The sequence below is a fragment of the Bison bison genome, unplaced genomic scaffold (assembly GCF_000754665.1).
Source record: "Bison bison bison isolate TAMUID 2011002044 unplaced genomic scaffold, Bison_UMD1.0 scf7180017864109, whole genome shotgun sequence".
In the NCBI taxonomy this organism is placed as follows: domain Eukaryota; kingdom Metazoa; phylum Chordata; class Mammalia; order Artiodactyla; family Bovidae; genus Bison; species Bison bison.
In genome coordinates, this window is record NW_011494681.1 from 658,566 (window position 1) to 676,925 (window position 18,360).

The 18,360-nt window shown below is 39.3% G+C and overlaps 1 protein-coding gene across 1 annotated transcript in view; it reads left to right on the top strand.

Moving 5' to 3' along the window:
* DNAH11 (dynein, axonemal, heavy chain 11) overlaps positions 1-18,360 on the top strand; it is a 374,558-nt gene that overhangs the window by 282,055 nt on the left and 74,143 nt on the right. The window contains exons 64-65 of the mRNA XM_010839026.1: positions 5,296-5,531; positions 6,816-6,938. Of these exons, the coding sequence (XP_010837328.1) occupies positions 5,296-5,531; positions 6,816-6,938 (359 nt within the window). The remainder of the gene's footprint in view (positions 1-5,295; positions 5,532-6,815; positions 6,939-18,360) is intronic.

The window sequence follows — 18,360 nt, forward strand, 5'->3', positions numbered from 1 at the left end:
GACACATTTTCTTTCCATCAGTAATTCCTTTTCCATTCCTTCTTTGTAGGACTAGAACACGTTTCTAGTCTTTCAAAGAAGGAATGGAAAAGGAATTACTGATGGTAAAACAGGGAAGAGGTCTGATCCATCAGGAACTGGGAAGGGATAAGAATAGAGGAAAAGGGAATGACTTTCCAATAGAAGAAGCAAGACTCCTTGAACTTAGCTGGAGGAAAGGGGAGAAAGGGGAACATAGGCAGGCAGAAATGCTGATAGAAAGTTGTGGTTGTAGCTGCTGGTCTCTCTTCTCTTCAGGAAGCAGGAAATTGCAGTGCTAATCAGCCAAAGATAAGAAAATTGAAATGAGGAGAATGTTTGCAAGGAGGGTGGCAAAAACATCAAAAAGTATCCATTGAAGGCAATCAGAGAATAAATATTAAAGCCTTGCCAAGCAACTTGGAGAAGCCAAAGTTGAATTTGGAAAAGATAAATTTGTAGTCACAGTAATAAAGCTTTCATCAGCAATACTCACAGTCTGGGACCAAAAGGAGAGGACAAGAGTTACTTTAGCCAGGGTATACAGGATGATAGGCAGATAAGCCAGAAGGAAAAGAAGGCAGGGAAGTTCATGTGACAGTCAGAAGAACAATTAAGGAATGGAAGGTTCTATCTTAGGTTCGGCAGAGATGTGAGTGGAGTTGAAAGTTAGTGTTTAAATATATGGTACAGTTTCTCAATAGAATTACCATATAATCCAACCTGGCTGGGGAATCTACTAGCCAAAGGAAATAAAAGCAAGGGCTCAGGCAAGTCTACATTTGTTCACAACAGCATTATTCAGAAATAGCCAAAAAGTGGAAGAAATCCAGATGTCCATCAACAGATGGATGGAAAAAGAAAATGTGGCATATACATACAGTGGAATATTATTCAGTCTTAAAAAGGAAGGAAATTCTGACACATTGCAACATGGATGAATCTCGTAGATGTTATGCCAAGGGAAATAAATCAGTCATAAAAGGACGAATATTGTGTGATTCCACTTACATGACGTACCTAGAAAGTCAGTTTCATAGAAAAAGAAAGTATCATGGTAGTTACTAGGGGCTGGGGGGAGTGAATAATGGGAGTTATTGTTTAATGAGTATGGGTTTCAGCTTGGGAAGATGAAAAAATTTCGGAGATGGATTGTAATGGTGATTGCACAACAGTGTGAATGTACTTACTATGACTGAAGGAATATTACTGTAACTGTACACTTCAAAATGGTTAGGATGACAAATTTTATAATACAATTATTTTGCCACAATGAAAAATACATGGTGGATAAAGGACCTGATGTCTTAATACTGTTGATAAGAGCAAACGTTGTATCCAGAGGTGTGAGAAGAAGTATATATAATCATGGTTCAAGAATTGGGTATTAGAAGTTTAGGTTTCAATAATGAAATAATTTCAGATTATTTTAAGGTCTGGAACAGCACCTCTCATCTACAGAAGGAGATAGGCAGACTTCCCTGGTGGCCCAGTGGTTAAGACGCCAAGTTTCCACCGCAGGGGGCATAGGTTCAGTCCCTAGACAGGGAACCAAGATTCCACATGCTCTGTGACTTGGCCAAAAAAAAAATTAATTAATTTAAAAAAGGAGATAGTATAGTACCCTGCCAAAACATATCAGCATTTTTGAGTGTGGAGGATGTGCAAGGGAGGCGAGGGATGAGGTGTCGTGTGATTGTCACAGCTGGTTCTGGCATCTTCCTCTCCCCCTGCCTCTTCCCCCGGAATGCTAGAGTGGAAAGGAAATGCAGAGTTTTCGCGTGAAGGATGTCAAGGCTGGAGAGTGGATTCGACATGTCTACCAGCACTGAGGTAGTCACAGATTGGCAGCCAAACTTGGAAAGTGGGAAGGACCAATAGCTAAGGCTTTCGGATGAGGAGGAGTGTATGGCTGGACTCCATGAGCCTCAAATGTGTCACTTTTTACTTAAGGATAGAAGAGCTCTGGGGTCTTGGATGACGTGCAGGGGAGTAAGAAGAGTGACCACTGTTACCCCCATATGCTTTTTCAGTAGTAGGAATACTAAGAAAATGGAAAATCTACTTGAGAAAGCCCTCAAGGAAAATGAGACCCTAGGGCAGTGATTCTTGGACTCCAGCTTCACATTTAAATCATGTGGGAGTGAACTTTTAAAACATACTGATGCCAGTTGAAGTTGAATCATTAGACATGGGGTGGTATCGGCAGCTTTGAAAGCTCTCGTGTGATTCTAATATACAGCCTGGGGTTGAGAGGCTATGTCCTAGGAAAGAGCTGAGTTTGGGTTGAGACAAGCAGGTAGAGGGAGAAAGCAAGAGAGTTTGACCCAAATAAGACTAGGAGATCACAAGAGCTGTGGGAACAGTTGTCAGAAGTGCCGCAATGGGGCCATGAGTTTGGAGGATGGCAAGGGGTGGTAAGTGAAAAGGACAGGGACAGTGGGCATATGTGACCTTGAGGGTACAAATAAAATTGTTACCCAAAATTGTTTCCATCCGAAGCCATCATCTGCTGGGCAGACAAATGAAGGCATGGCCAAGTTCAAGGAGGCATTTGCACTCCACTCATTACTCTGACCTCGCAGTTTATAGACAGACACATACATGGAATTACTATACATGGAGTCAACCAAGTCTCAGTGTCCTAAGCAAAAAAGAGGGAGGGAGAGACCTACTTTGCAGAACTCCTATAAGAGTTAAGTGAGGCAAGGAACAGAGCAAATGTATATGAGTAAATTTTGTAAACACTTAAAACCTTACAAATATCACTTGTTCTGTTAACTGGGAGTCTTACCTCATCAGGAAGTTCCCTTTTATCCTTTGAAATAGGCCCTGGGATCAGTTCCCAGAGGATTCTGATTGGTATTTGGTGTTAGGATTAGTCTAGTTTGGCTCAGGGCGTGTGCTTCTTTCCAGCCTGCTTCTCTCTAGTAAAAGCTTCTTAAGAAGGGAGCCTCTTTCCTCCTCCTCCTTTTTTAAGCTCCATCTTGACTGACAGCATGTTGCACTATTTAATGAAGCAGTTAGATACTGACTTGCTAGGCTGACTTTGGACTCCCTCTTTGCTCTTGGTTTCTGAACTATTATTCTTTTCTGCATACTCCTTCAAGGAATTCTGCAAAGAAGAGTGGATTAAAAAAATATATATGAATTGAGGCTTATTTTCCCCAGTGTGAACTTAGGTTAAAACTTACTGTGAAAGTGATAACCATGTTGTAACTATTAGATTTTTCTTGATGAAAAACCTTCTGTGTAGTCATACAAATCCCTGCCTATTTGAACATAATACTATAAAGCAAATATCCTAAACTTTGTTTCTAAAATTTTAAGTCTCAAAGTATTTTATAGTATTTATGATATTCTTTAGTGTGAGTTACCTGCTTTGTTTTGCCTACTATTGGACTGGCCAAAAATTTTCTTCAGGTTTTTTGGTAACATCTTGGAAAAACTCAAATGAACTTTCTGGCCAACCCAGTAGGTTAAAGTGGCCATTAAAAAAGGGAAACTCGCTTTCATCCCCTGCACTGTGCTATGTACACAGTAGGTGGTCAAACAATGCAAACTATTGAATTCAGATACAAGATCTGTGTGTGTACCTTCTGTTACTCCTTAATGCTTCAAAAATTAACATTATCTTAAGCCTCCAGTTGTTTCAAATTGTATTAATTAGAAGGCAAGAAATAAAAGCCACTGAGCTCTTGCTAACAGGAGAATGATTGTGTCTTTAAGGAACCTGTGTGTGGAATCAGATACCAAGGTTTGTTGTTCCTGGTACTAGGAGAGAGATTTTGATATATTTATAAGATAACATTGTCAAGAACAATAGGCATTTTATGCGAACTTTTCCTGTACTAACCTCACATTGCATCCCAGCTTCACTGTGGGAATTCTTCCAGCATTCTGTTTGTGGAAGCTCTGTGGCCAACCAGGAAGTCAGACACCTCTACCACTGTTCCAGCCCCCGCTGGCTGCTTCAGCCAGGTCGGGCTCTTACTGCTCTCTCTTGTGGAGCCGTGTTTCCCTGTTGGCCCCCCGATCCAGCCAGGGAACTAGCTCTTTACTCATCTCGCTGACCGTGGAGTCTCCAGATGTATGTAGGAGGTGCTTAGTAAATGTTTGGTGATTGATGACCAAGCGAACAAATTCCATAATAAATTCCATTCTATAATCTTGCTTATTTTTTTTCAAATTGAGTCTATTTTGTAAAGAACTGATCCTTACCTTTAAAATAGATTTTTCCTCCTTTCTCTCTCTTTTAGAAAGGAGACAACTTCCCACTTTCTTTTTTGCTCTATTTTTATTGAAGCATAGTTGATTTACAATATTGTGTTAGTTTAAGGTATACAGCAAAGTGATTCAGTTATGTATTTGTATTTTTTCAGATGATTTTCTGTAGGTTATTATAAGATATTGAATATTATATCCTAGATTATACAGGAAATCCCTGTTGCTTATCTATTTTACCCTGAACCCCTAATTTATCCCTTCCACCAGCAACTCCCTACTTTTCAATGCTCCTCCTGGTGGCTCAGATGGTAAAGAATCTACCTGCAATGCAAGAGGCCCAGGTTTGATCCCTGGATCAGGAAGATCCCCTGGAGAAGGGAAGGGCTACCCACTCCAGTATTCTTGCCTGGAGAATTCCATGGACAGAGCAGGGCTACAGTCCATGGGGTCAAAAAGAATCAAACACAACCGAGCAGCTAACACTTTTACTTTTTTCACTGTCACAGTGGAGACAATTCCCTCTCAGAGGAGAGGCTGAGTCAAGGCTGCTGGGCAACCGCAGGCTGATGGAGTGCCAGTGGACTGAATACATTCCATGAAGCCACCCCAGACAGAGAAGTCATCTCTCTGTAGTGCTGATCTACAGAAAAAGATGAAATGCCTGAGCAAAAGAGTGCATTTTAGTATTGCTGATGTGGGGTGATTACTCCATTGGGCCAATACATTTCTGTCGTCCTGCCATACTTCCTGGAGTCTAAATTTCACTCACCTTGTTTGGGTTGCTGTAGGTGTGTGTAGAGGGTGAAGTCCCTTTCACTTGAAGCCAGATAGATGCAGTAGCAAACCAGATGTTGAATGCTGCAGTTGACAGAATTCTGAGAGATAAACCCTAGACTTTCTAGGTTGAGTTGTATTTTGTAATGAGAGTTTTATTTGGCTTTTGAGAGTTATAGGAGAACTCATATGTGTTCTCTTGGCGTTGGTCTATTGTTTTCTTGTCTGTCGTGCTCTGCTACTCTGGCAGTTGATTGCCTGACTCTGATTCTCAAGGTCTCCATCCCAATAACTGAAGGCGTGGACGTGATTGCCATGTTGACGGATGATGCCACCACCGCCACCTGGAATAACGAGGGACTGCCCAGTGACAGGATGTCCACGGAGAACGCCGCCATCCTGACGCACTGTGAGCGCTGGCCCCTGCTGATCGACCCCCAGCAGCAAGGGATCAAGTGGATCAAGAACAAGTATGGGACTGACCTGAAAGTCACACACTTGGGCCAGAAAGGGTATGTGAGATCGGAAGGGTCGATTCTCTGTTGAGCTGCTGGAAGTGGGTTTCTTTTTTACCAAGTCCTGGCATTTCTTAGACCTCTCTGCCACTTTGGAATATAATTTGGTACAACTTGTTTGTCTGCCTACTCACATAAAGGATCTCTGTGGAAACAGTGTTCACGTTGGATGGCGTGCATCACTTACCTGAAGAAGTTTGTTGGAAGGTTAGAACACGCACTGCATGTGAAAGGAAAATTTTCCTATGACCAAGAATGGAAATACGAGGCATTATAATCCTTCTTTAGGACTTTGGCATTTGGTAACCCAAGAATTGTCAACTGCCCCATGGGCTTAATGAGGTTTCCAGTTACATTGCTAAATATGTACTTTGCCTACAATGGCGCTTTAACACAGCTCAGTTCCCAAGGTTGAGTGCCTGAAGATAATTTTTTTAGTTAAGCTTTGCATATCACTTTTGAGATCTGAATCTGCTCTGAGATTTTCTGTCACTCGGTTGGCATGACAGTGTTTTCTGATAAGTACAGAAATGTCTTGTATGTAGTTGGTCTTCAGTTAATGCCAAATAAGTAATTTTAGACTTACTTATACTTAATTTTACCCCTCCATCATTTTTGACATGTAAAATGAAATAAGGAATGTCTGCAGTTGTGCAGATAAATGGTCTCCTTGCTGATCTGAATACTGGGAGGAAATTATTGTTGAAGGCAAAAGACTATTTGTGGAGAGTGGCAGTGAAATCGAATGGTAGTTCTCTACATGACTGAATCTAACCATTTAAAAAAATGAAAATTTGATAAAACCACAAAGCATTTAATTTGAATTTTTTTTCACAAGAGGACCTGTTGAAATAATTTAAATTTATAATGTTTGGGTGCATGCTAAGTCACTTCAGTCATGTCCGACTCTTTGCGACCCCATGGGCTATAGCCCGCCAGTCTCCTCCATCCATGGGATTCTCCAGGCACGAATACTGGAGTGATTTGTGTTTGGGTAGGTTCTATTTATTTTTACCGTGATTACCGTCAAAAGTAATTTACACATGGGCTTACTAGTTCACACTACTGAATTTCATTTTGGAACATATAACTGAAATTGATCTTAATATAATCTTTAATTTCCATGTATTTTAGTTGAAGAAAATACTACTTTATAAAACAGTTTTCTCTAAATCCCATTTAGAATATTTACATTAAACTAAATATAATTGAGCATAAATAATTTTGAATACTTTCCCTATGCTTATTTACGTTTTTTCTTGATTCTGACTGAATTTTAAGGTTTTTGAATGACATTGAAACTGCTTTGGCCTTTGGAGACGTCATCTTAATTGAAAACCTTGAGGAAACAATAGATCCAGTCCTTGATCCATTGCTTGGTAGGAACACGATTAAAAAGGGAAAGTAAGTATTATTGAATAATAATTTTATTATTAAAAATAATCTTAAAGATAATTTTTGATGTGTGTTTTGCACTACACATGAGTTTGATCATCAGCTTCTATTTCATGGCCTCCTAATGAAATGTAATATATTGAAATATTCTTTTGTAATAATTGTATTTATTTGTTTATGGCTGTGCTGAGTCTTCATTGCTGGGTGGGCTTTTCTCGTTGCAGTGAGCAGGGGCTGCTCTCTAGTTGGGGTGCGCGGGCTTCTCGTTGAGGTGCCTTCTGTTTTTGTGGAGCGTGGACTCTCGGGTGTGTGGGCTCCGTAGCTGCAGGTCCTGGGCTCCAATCATGGACTCAATAGTTGTGGCACACAGGCTTACTTGCTACGCGGCATGTCTGATCCTCCTAGACCAGGGGTTGAACCCATGGCTTCTGCACTGGCAGGCGAATTCTTTACCACTGAACCACCAAGGAAGTCCTGCTGAAATATTCTCGGTGATAGTTCTGAGTTTCCGTTCCAGGGCTCCTACATTCCAAGACCAAAGCAAACTTGACGTGATCCAGATGTTCAGGCTATTTTTTTGGTAGGTTGAGATTCATGTTACCCAATTCCTGATTTATAGACCCCAATAATGCATTGTCACAAATAGGAGAGTATTTGCTCCTTTATTACTTCATACTAGTGTTTTTCTACCCTCAGTACTTTGGAAAACATTTTTAATATATTTGCCTCAAGTGCATATCACTTGTATCCTTATTTTTTTAATATTTTTACTTTTTATTAATTTAGTATTAGCTTCTAATGTACAGCAAAGTGAGTTAGCTTTTATGTGTACATATATCCCCTCTTTTTTGGATTTTCCTCCCATTTAGGTCACCACAGAGCACTGAGTAGAGTTCCCTGAGGTATACAGTAGGCGATTATCTATTTTATACATAGTATCAATAGTGCATATATGTCAATACCAGTCTCCCAATTCATTTCACCCCACCCCCGTTGGTATCCATGTTTGTTCTCTACGTCTGTTTCTCTATTTCTGTTTTGCAAATAAAATCATCTATACCATTTTTCTAGATTCCACATATATGCATTAATATACAATATTTGTTTTTCTCTTTCTGACTTACCTCATTCTTTACACCAGTCTCTAGGTCCATCCACAGCTCTGCATCTTTATCCATTCCTCTGTTGATGGACATTTAGATTGCTTCCATGTCCTGGCATTGTGAATAATGCTGCAATGAACATTGAATTGTATGTGTCTTTGCAATTATGCTTTTCTCAGGGTATATGCCCAATAATGGGATTGCTGAGTGATATGATAATTCTGTTTTTAGTTTTTTAAGGAACCTCTGTACTGTGGTCCATAGTGGCTATATCAATTTACATTCCTATCAACAGTACCAGAGGGTTCCCTTTTCTCCACGTCCTCTCTAGCATTATTATTTGTATATATTTTTTTTATGATGGCCATTCTGACCTGTGTGAGGAGATACCTTATTGTAGTTTTGATTTGCATTTGTCTAATGATTGGTGATGTTGGGTATCTTTTCATGTATTTGTTGGCCATCTATATGTTTTCCTTAGAGAGATGTCTATTTAAGTATTCTGTCCATTTTTTGATTGGGTTTGTGTTTTTTTGTTTGTTTGTTTTTTAATTTTATTTTATTTTTTAACTTTACAATATTGTATTGGTTTTGCCATATATCAACATGAATCCTCCACAGGTATATACATTGTTTGTTTGTTATTTTGAGCTACATGAGCTTTTTGTTTATTTTGGAGATTAATCATTTGTCAGTTGTTTCATTTGCAAATATTTTCTCCCATTCTAAGGGTTATCTTTTTGTCTTGTTTATAGTTTCCTTTGCTGTGCAGAAACTTTTAAGTTTAATTAGGTCCCATTTGTTTATTTTTGTTTTTACTTGAATTACTCCAGAGGATGGGTCAAAAAAGATACTGCTGCAATTTGTGCCAGAGAGTTTCCTTTCCTCTAAGAGTTTTAAACTGTCTGGCCTTACATTCAGGTCTGTAATCCATTTTGAGTACACTTAATATTTTTAAAAACCTATTTTAAATTCACTTTTTTTTTTTTTAAAACTCAGCCTCACCCCAAGTCATAGCATGTACAAAATCATGTGTTTACTGTGCTAGTTCTCTTTTTTCCTATATGTTAAAAAAATAAATAAATAAAATATATATATATATATATATATACATACACACACACACCATTAGGATAAAAAAGAATTCACTAGTGGATCCCTAAGAACATCCCATACCAGCAGCAGTGGTAGACTCGGCACACTCTTGCTGAGACCTGCATGATGTTCCAAGTGCTGCTGTTGCCCCAAACACCATCTCTCCATCACATCCTTCCAGGAACAGGGAACCATTACCCAGCAGGCAATATGTCACTCTGTAATTGTGTAAAAGGTCAGATCCAGTAGTTCTGTCTCTAACTGAGCCTGGATGGGCTCACTGGAGATTGTGGCATGTCCAAAGCTCTCTGTGCCTCTTCCCTCAAGAAACCAACATTGCCACGGCTTATTCCACTGAATTTCCTTCTCTTTTTTGTTGTTTTTCTTCACAGAGGTGTAATTTCAGAATTTCCCCAGTACTTTTCTTCCTTGGCACCCAATTTCTGCCTCAAAGGTGTCTTTTCTCTCTTTTCATCACTGGATTATTCCTGTCAATTTAAAATGAAAATAGGTCTGCTTAAGGGTGACTAACTTCTGTTTTGTAAAAAGTCTCTCTCTAACTGATTAGTATTTATTATACAATTCACCAATTAAATCCATTTACAGTGAGTGACAACTTATAATTGTTTAATAAACCAAAATTTACCCATACATGCATTTAGAAGAGTCTAATAAGACATTTGACAAACTGCAGCCCTGACGTAAATAAAATTGTGGCCATATCTGATGTGTTAAAAATACAGTGCAAAATCTTGGATGTCACTAAAGTGTAATCCTTGTTATTAAGGTTCTGACTCTATTATGAAGACACAGAATTTTTGTCAGTGAAATACATATTCTCTTAGCTTTAACTTGAACCTTTGGTGACACAATTTAGGTGTAAAAAATTCTGTCTTTCTCTCTTTATATATATATATATGTATTTTTTTAATGTTTATTTATGTATTTGGCTGTACCCAGTCTAGTTATGGCTAGACTGGGAAACTCTGACCTTGTTGTAGCAGGTGAGATGTGGGATCTTTTAGTTACAGCACTCAAGACCTTTAGTTGTAGAATGCGAACTCTTAGCTGTATCATGTGGGACCTAGTTCCCTGACCAGGGATGGAACTCAGGCCTCCTGCATTGGAAGCATGAGTCTTAGCCACTGACCCACCAGGAAAGTTCCTATATATATGTGTGTATATATTGATAATCTAAAACATCCAAAGACTGATAAATTTGAGTCCTGATTTTTTTCTCAGTATGGATATAGTTAAGTAAAAGAATCCCAGAGTATTTTTTTATTTGTATTTCAGAAACAAGTTGTTTTATATAGAGCATCAAATTCTTTATCACAAAATATCACACCAGGGCAATTTATTCCAAATTAATAATCTTTCCTGAATATGTGCTAAGAAAAGTTATGACCAACCTAGACTGCATATTAAAAAGCAGAAACATTACTTTGCCAAAAAGGGTCTGTCTAGTTAAGGCTATGGTTTTTCCAGTAGTCACGTATGGATGTGAGAGTTGGGGCTATAAAGAAACCTAAGTGCCGAAGAATTGATGCTTTTGAACTGTAGTGTTGGAAAAGACTCTTGAGAATCCCTTGGGCTGCAAGGAGATCCAACCAGTCCATCCTAAAGGAGATCAGTCCTGAGTGTTCATTGGAAGCTGATGCTGAAGCTGAAACCAATACTTTGGCCACCTGATGTGAAGAGTTGACTCATTTGAAGAGACCCTGATGCTGGGAAAGATTGAAGGAGGGAGGAGAAGGGGACGACAGAGGATGAGGTGGTTGGATGGCATCACCGACTCAATGGACATGAGTTTGAGTAAACTTCCGGAGTTGGCGATAGACAGGGAGGCCTGGTGTGCTGCAGTCCACGAGGTCGCCAAGAGTCGGAAAAGACTGAGTGACTGATCTGAACTGATTAGGTTTTGTAGAATTGATCATGTCATTGTAGCTGTTTTTAAAAGTTGAAGAAAATTTTAAATGATCTGTAAGAATATAATAAATGGAGTTTATTGCATGCAGTTGTTACTGTAACACTTCTAACTCCTAAACTCTTTCATAAGAGTGGCAACAACTGCTTTTATGAAGGTAATTTTGTGTACCTTGAGTTTTCTTTAGATGTTTTTAGAGTTTTGTTATTCAGAGAATCTGAGTCCTTGCAAATTGTGTCAGTCACTGAATAAGGCTTCTCTGAGAACTGCCAGAGGCAGGCCCTGTACTGGTGGTCAGTGATTCAGAACCCAAGGTACAGACCCTGCCCTTAAGGAAGCTGCATTTCCTGAGGGGGAAGTCAGACCTATACACAGCACAAGTCATACATGCCATGGGTATGATGACGGAAGTATACACGATAGAGAGTCATCTGCTCCGTGGTTTAGACTTGGAAAGACTTTGTGTTACATTTACATTTAGTGTGAATCTTAAAAGGTCAGTGGGCATTTGTCAGACAAATGGGAGAAGAGAATTCTGGAATGAGAAGACTCATACCAAGTACTAAAACATACTAATCAGCCCAGCAGCTTCGGGGAACTGTGATTAAGATTCAAATATGTGGAGAGCCCCATTTTGGGGGAAAAGGTGTATGAACTGAGAAAGGTGGGACTGGATTGTCAGGCCCCAGAATGTGAGTATCCTTGGGTACCCACAGATGACCCACAGGTTGGCCTTTTCCCTGGTTACAATGCTTTTCCCCCAAGCACATTGAAGGGGCACATTCCTGTCCATAATGCTAGTTGACAGTATCCATGGTTTGTAACCAAGGGACCTTGTCTTCGTGGAGTAACACATCTGGAGTTTCTGTATGTTCACTTGAGAATCATGAGCAGAAGTCAGTGGGAAAGCTAGTGAAGACTCTTAGCATGCTAAGAATAATGCAATCAGATTTATGTTTTTTGAAAGGGCACGTTGGCAGTATGGAGTATTGATTAAAGGCACATGGACCAGGAGCCAGGGTCCATCCAATTAGCAAACAATTGCAGTAGTCCAGTTGAGACATAGTATGAGCCTAAACTAAGCCAGCGACAGTAGACGTGGAAGTTCAGTCCAGATCAGTTGCTCAGTCGTGTCCGACTCTTTGTGACCCATAGACCGCAGCACACCGGGCCTCCCTGTCCATCACCAACTCCCGAAGTTTACCCAAACTCACGTCCATTGAGTTGGTTATGCCATCCAACCATCTCATCCTCTGTCATCCCCTTCTCCTCCCATCTTTAATCTTTCCCAGAATCAGGGTCTTTTCAAATGAGTCAGCTCTTTGCATGAGGTGGCCAAAGTATTGGAGTTTCAGCTTCAACATCAATCCTTCCAATGAACACTCAGGATTGATTTCCTTTAGGATGGACTGGTTGGATCTCCTTGCAGTCCAAGGAACTCTCAAGAGTCTTCTCCAACACCACAGCTCAAAAGCATCAATTCTTCGGCACTCAGCTTTTTTTATAGTCCAACTCTCACATCTATACATAACTACTGGACTAGATGGGCCTTTGTTGGCATGGGTCTCTGCTTTTTAATATGCTGTCTAGGTTGGTCATAACTTTCCTTCCAAGGAGTAAGCGTCTTTTAATTTCATGGCTGCAGTCACCATCTGCACTGATTTTGGAGCACAGAAAATAACGTCTGCCTCTGTTTTGACTGTTCCCCATCTATTTGCCATGAAATGATGGGACCGGATGCCATGATCGTAGTTTTCTGAATGTTGAGCTTTAAGCCAGCTTTTTCCCTCTCCACTTTCACTTTCATCAAGAGGCTCTTTAGTTCTTCTTCACTTTCTGCCATAAGGGTGGCGGCATCTGCATATCTGGGGTTATTATATTTCTCCCGGCCATTTTTATTCCAGCTTGTTCTTCATCCAGCCCAGCATTTTCTCATGATGTACTCTGCATACAAGTTAAATAAGCAGGATAACAATTTACAGCTTTGACATACTCCTTTTCCTATTTGGAACCAGTCTGTTGTTCCATGTCCAGTTCTAACTGTTGCTTCCTGACCTGTATACAGGTTTCTCAAGAGGCAGGTCAGGTGGTCTGGTATTCCCATCTCTTTCAGAATTTTCCACAGGGTGTTGTGATCCACACAGTCAAAGTCTTTGGCATAGTCAGTAAAGCAGAAATAGATGTTTTTCTGGAACTCTCTTGCTTTTTCAATAATCCAGTGGATGTTGGCAATTTGATCTCTGGTTCCTCTGCCTTTTCTAAAACCAGCTAGAACATCTGGAAGTTTATGGTTAATGTATTGTTAAGCCTGGCTTGGAGAATTTTGAGCATTAGTTTACTAGCATGTGAGATGAGTGCAATCATGCAGTAGTTTGAACATTCTTTGGCATTGCCTTTCTTTGGAATTGGAATGAAACTGACCTTTTCCAGTCCTGTGGCCACTGCTGAGTTTTCCTAATTTGCTGGCATATTGAGTACAGGACTTTCACAGCATCATCTTTTAGGATTTGAAATAGCTCAACTGGAATTCCATCACCTCCACTAGCTTTGTTCGTAGTGATGCTTCCTAAGGCCCACTTCACTTTGTATTCCAGGATGTCTGGTTCTAGGTGAGTGATCACACCATCGTGATTATCTTGGTCATGAAGATCTTTTTTGTACAGTTCTTATGTGTATTCTTGCCACCTCTTCTTAATATCTTCTGCTTCGGTTAGGTCCATACCATTTCTGCCCTTTATTGTGCCCGTCTTTGCATGACATATTCCCTTGGTATCTCTAATTTTCTTGAAGAGGTCTCTAGTTTTTCCTATTCTATTGTTAATCCCAACCTCCTTATTTATCCCTCCCACCCTTAAAGAAATGTTGCTTCTCTAAACTTGTATCTTTCCATTTTTTCCACACGATTTGGCAAGGGAAAGAAAGTACATTCAGTGCTCAACCCACTGTCTTGGCTGCTGTGTGTGCATTTTCAAGAGAGACTTTTAGGGCTATGAGGTGGGGCTGGCTTGTGCCCCAGTGTGCTGTTGTTGAAACTAGCATCAGGGCACAAGGAGTAAGATGGATCCTGGGCCGCGTCTTAGGCTGCTGCACTCTAGTTTGTTGTTCGGGTTAAGTTGGTTATCTTGTTTTTCTGTTTCTATTTTCTTACCTAATGAGGAAAATAAAAGCATAGCACATACAGATTTTCAGTATATATGATTTCCCTTGAATCTTTAATGAGTGATAGGTATAGTATGTGGGTGATTGGGAGCATGGACCAGATGCTCAGCCAGACCTCCAGAAGTCAGACCTTGTTTTTCAGACATGGAAAGTGTGGATGAACCATGGGTGGAACCACAAAGCATATCAGCAAAAAGGAGGAGTGGGGAGGGGAGGAGTAGTCATATTTTTTGATGTTTTAAGTTGCCTCCTAAGAGCAGTAGAGGGTTTTGGTTATTTAAATTTTATTATTTAATAATGCATATAAAATACTTAGTATATAAAAGTTATGAATCATAATAATAATAACTTAGATGGGTATCTATCATTCAAATTATGAACATTAAGATGGTCAGTATTCTTCAATCCACCTTCACGAATCCTTTCCCATCCTGTCTCCTCTCCAAAGATGGTCAGTATTTTAAATTTCATCATCGTTTTATTGCTTTATTTAAAATAGTTCTATTATTTGAGTTTAGAGGGACTTGAATTTTTTTACTCAGTATTATACTTCTGTGCCTATCTCTTACTTTTACCTCTAATTTTTTTTTCATTTAACTCTAATCTCGTTTTTGTTGCTATAATATTCAATGGTGTGACTCTTTCTCACTTTATTGAATATTTTTACTGAAGGACACTTAGGTGATTTTCCAGTTTTTTGCTATTACAAGACATGCTGCTATTAATATTAGTGTACTGAATACTCAGATACACATGTAAAGGTTCACACAGCAAGGGGTTCTTTAGAGTTTATATTCTGGGGTAGAAGAGTTGGGTTGTAGAGAGTGCACACAATATGCTTTAAAAGAAAATGTGAATTGTTTTCCAAAGTCGTACACATTTACATACTCACTGATGATATTTAATAGTTGTGAAGCCTTCCAGAGCACTGACTTAGAAACTTTCATTCTGCTGTTTTTTTAGTAACACAAAAGATTTGTATATTTAATACTATTAGCCTCTTCCTTTGAGGAACTATTCCAACCAACAACTCTTTTTTTTTGAATGGTAAAAATGTTGTTCGGTCGCAAAGTCATGTCTGACTCTTTGCAACCCCGTGGATTGCAGCACGCCAGGCTCCCCTGTCCATCGCTGTTTCCCAGAATTTGCTCAAATTCGTGTCCATTGAGTTGGTGATAACTATTTAAACATGTCATCCTCTGCCGTGCTTTTCTCCTTCTGCCTTCAGTCCTTCCCAGCATCAGGACCTTTTTCAGTGAGTCAGCTTTTCACATCAGGTGGCCAAAGTATTAAAGCTTGAGTTTCAGCATAAGTCCTTCCAATGAATATTCAGGGTTGATTTCCTTTAGGATTGACTGGTTTGATTTGCTTGCAGTCCAAGGGACTCTCAGGAGTCTTCTCTAGTACCACAATTCAAAAGCATCAGTTCTTCAGCACTCAGCCTTGTTTATGGTCCAACTCTCACATCCATACACGACTACTGGAAAAACCATAGCTTTAATTCTAAGACCTTTGTTGACCAAAGTGATGTTTCTGCTATTTAGTACACTGTCTAGGTTTGTCATAGCTTTCCTTCCAAGGAGCAAGCATCTTTTAATTTCATGGCTGCAGTCATTATCGGTGGTGATTTTGGAGCCCAAGAAAATAAAGTTTGTCACTGCTTCTTTTTGCTCTATTTGCTGTAAATGGATAGGACCAGATGCCATGATCTTAGTTTTTTGAATGTTGAGTTATAAGCCAGCTTTCTCACTCTCCTCTTTCACCATCACCAAGAGGCTCTTTAGTTCCTCTTCACTTTCTGCCGTTAGTGTGGTATCATCCACATACTTGAGGTTGTTGATGGTCCATGTAAGATTCTAACTGACCTGGTTAGAATCTTGGCCTGCTTACAGGTTTCTCAGGAGGCAGATAAGGTGGTATGGTATTCCCACTTCTTTAAGAATTTTCCACAGTTTGTTGTGATCCACAGAGTCAAAAGCTTTAAAGTAGTTGGTGAAGAAGAAGTGGTTATTTTTCTTGAATTCCCTTGCTTTCTCTGTGGTCCAATGAATGTAGGCAATTTGATCTCTGGTTCCTCTGCCTTTTCTAAACCCAGGCTGTACACCTGGGACTTCTCAATTCACATACTGCTGAAACTTAGCTTGAAGGATTTTGAGCATAATCTTCAGTTCAGTTCAGTTCAGTAGCTCAGTCATGTCCGACTCTTTGCAACCCCATGAATCGAAGCACGCCAGGCCTCCCTGTCCATCACCAACTCCCGGAGTTCACTCAGACTCATGTCCATCAAGTCGGTGATGCCATCCAGCCATCTCACCCTCTGTCGTCCCCTTCTCCTCCTGCCCTTACTAGCATGCAAAATGAGTGCAATTGTCTGGTAGTTTGAACATTCTTTGGTATTGGCCTTCTTTGGGATTGGAATGAAAACTGTCCTTTTCCAGTCCTGTGGCCAATGCTGAGTTTTTAAAATTTGCTGGCATATTGAGTGGAACACTTTAACAGCAGCATCTTTTAGAATTTGAAGTAGCTCAACTGGAATTCCATCACCTCCACTAGCTTTGTTCATAGTGATGCTTCTTAAGACCTGTTTGACTTCCAGTTCAAGGATGTCTTCCTCTAGGTGAGTGATCACACCATCGTGCTTATCTGGGTCATTAAGATCTTTTTTGTATAGTTCTGTGAATTCTTGTCATCTCTTCTTAATCTCTTCTGCTTCTGTTAGGTCCATACCATTTCTGTCCTTTATAGTGTCCATATTTGCATGAAATGTTCCCTTGACATCTCAATTTTTTAAAGGAGATTTCTAGTATTTCCCATTCTATTGTTTTCCTCTACTTTTTCCATTGTTCATTTAAAAAGGCCTTTTTATCTCTCCTTGCTATTCTCTGGAACTCTGCATTCAGTTAGGTGTATCTTTCCCTGCCTGCCTTTCCTTTCTCCTCTTTCCTCAGCTATTTGTAAAGCCTTCTCAGACAACCACGTTGCCTTCTTGCATTTCTTTTTCTTTGAGATAATTTTGGTCACCGCCTCCTATACAATGTTATGAACAATTTCTGTTTCTCTTTCCAAGTACCTGTTGGGTACAAATATGTTTCCCTTTGTATTGTAAAGAGGAAATTGCACTGAAAGCAAGCAAAAGAAGAGACAACCCCCAGGGATTGCGAAGTTGGTGTAGTCGCCCAAAATGGCTTTACTGCTTCATCCTCTTCAAATGCAGGTGGAATCGCCTTTCATATTCCTGAGAGAAAGCCACATTCCTCAACATTTTTGACTACTTACAGTGTTTTTGTTTATTTTAGTTCTGTTTGCTTTGGGACCCTTTTTAAAAAAACAATCATTAGTCTATTCTTCGTAATAATGGATGTCTGAAAAGATACTTGTGATAGATACAGCATAGTCCAAAAGTTGAAGTTCATTAATAATTGGAATGTTGTGCAGTATGAAGTAATGAATACTAATTACTCCTTTCTTGTGTGACAACTCCCTGTGGACCAATCAATCAGCCCAGACTTTCATTTGGCTCTAGTAATGGTTTCATCAATAGCACATTAAATCTGTGTTTGAGAAGATATACAGTTGAACCTGACCCACATAGCAGATAGCACTATCATAAAATGGCCACAGGCTGACAACGGCTTGGTAATTACAAATAATTAAATCCAGCAAACTCCAGGCAATCCTAATTTTAAGTAAAATATATTGTATGGTATCAATCGACAGAAAACATATCTGGGGAGATTTATCAACACGTACTTTTTCCAAAGCAAATTTACTGGCTTACATATTAGAGAAGTTGCTGATCTGTGAAGCATTTTCATAAAATTATATCTCTTTAATCTTTTGACTCTCCACAAATATTATTGAAGTGATTTTTGAACTTTAATCTCAGCTAGAGAAGCCTTACTGCAAAATGTATTTCAACCTGCTTCTGAGCATATAAATGTTTTTTAAAGAGTTTATACTTTATTCTATATTTAATTTCATATCATTATTCTTTTAGTAATAGTCTTCAAGTAGCATTCCCTAGAAAGAAACTTAAAACTAATAGAAATATTGGCTCTATAATAGAAATTTCTGTTTGTATAGACATAATAAAATGAAAGACAGTATTTTACAAATAGTATTTGTTTTATAATAAGTTTCCTGAAAG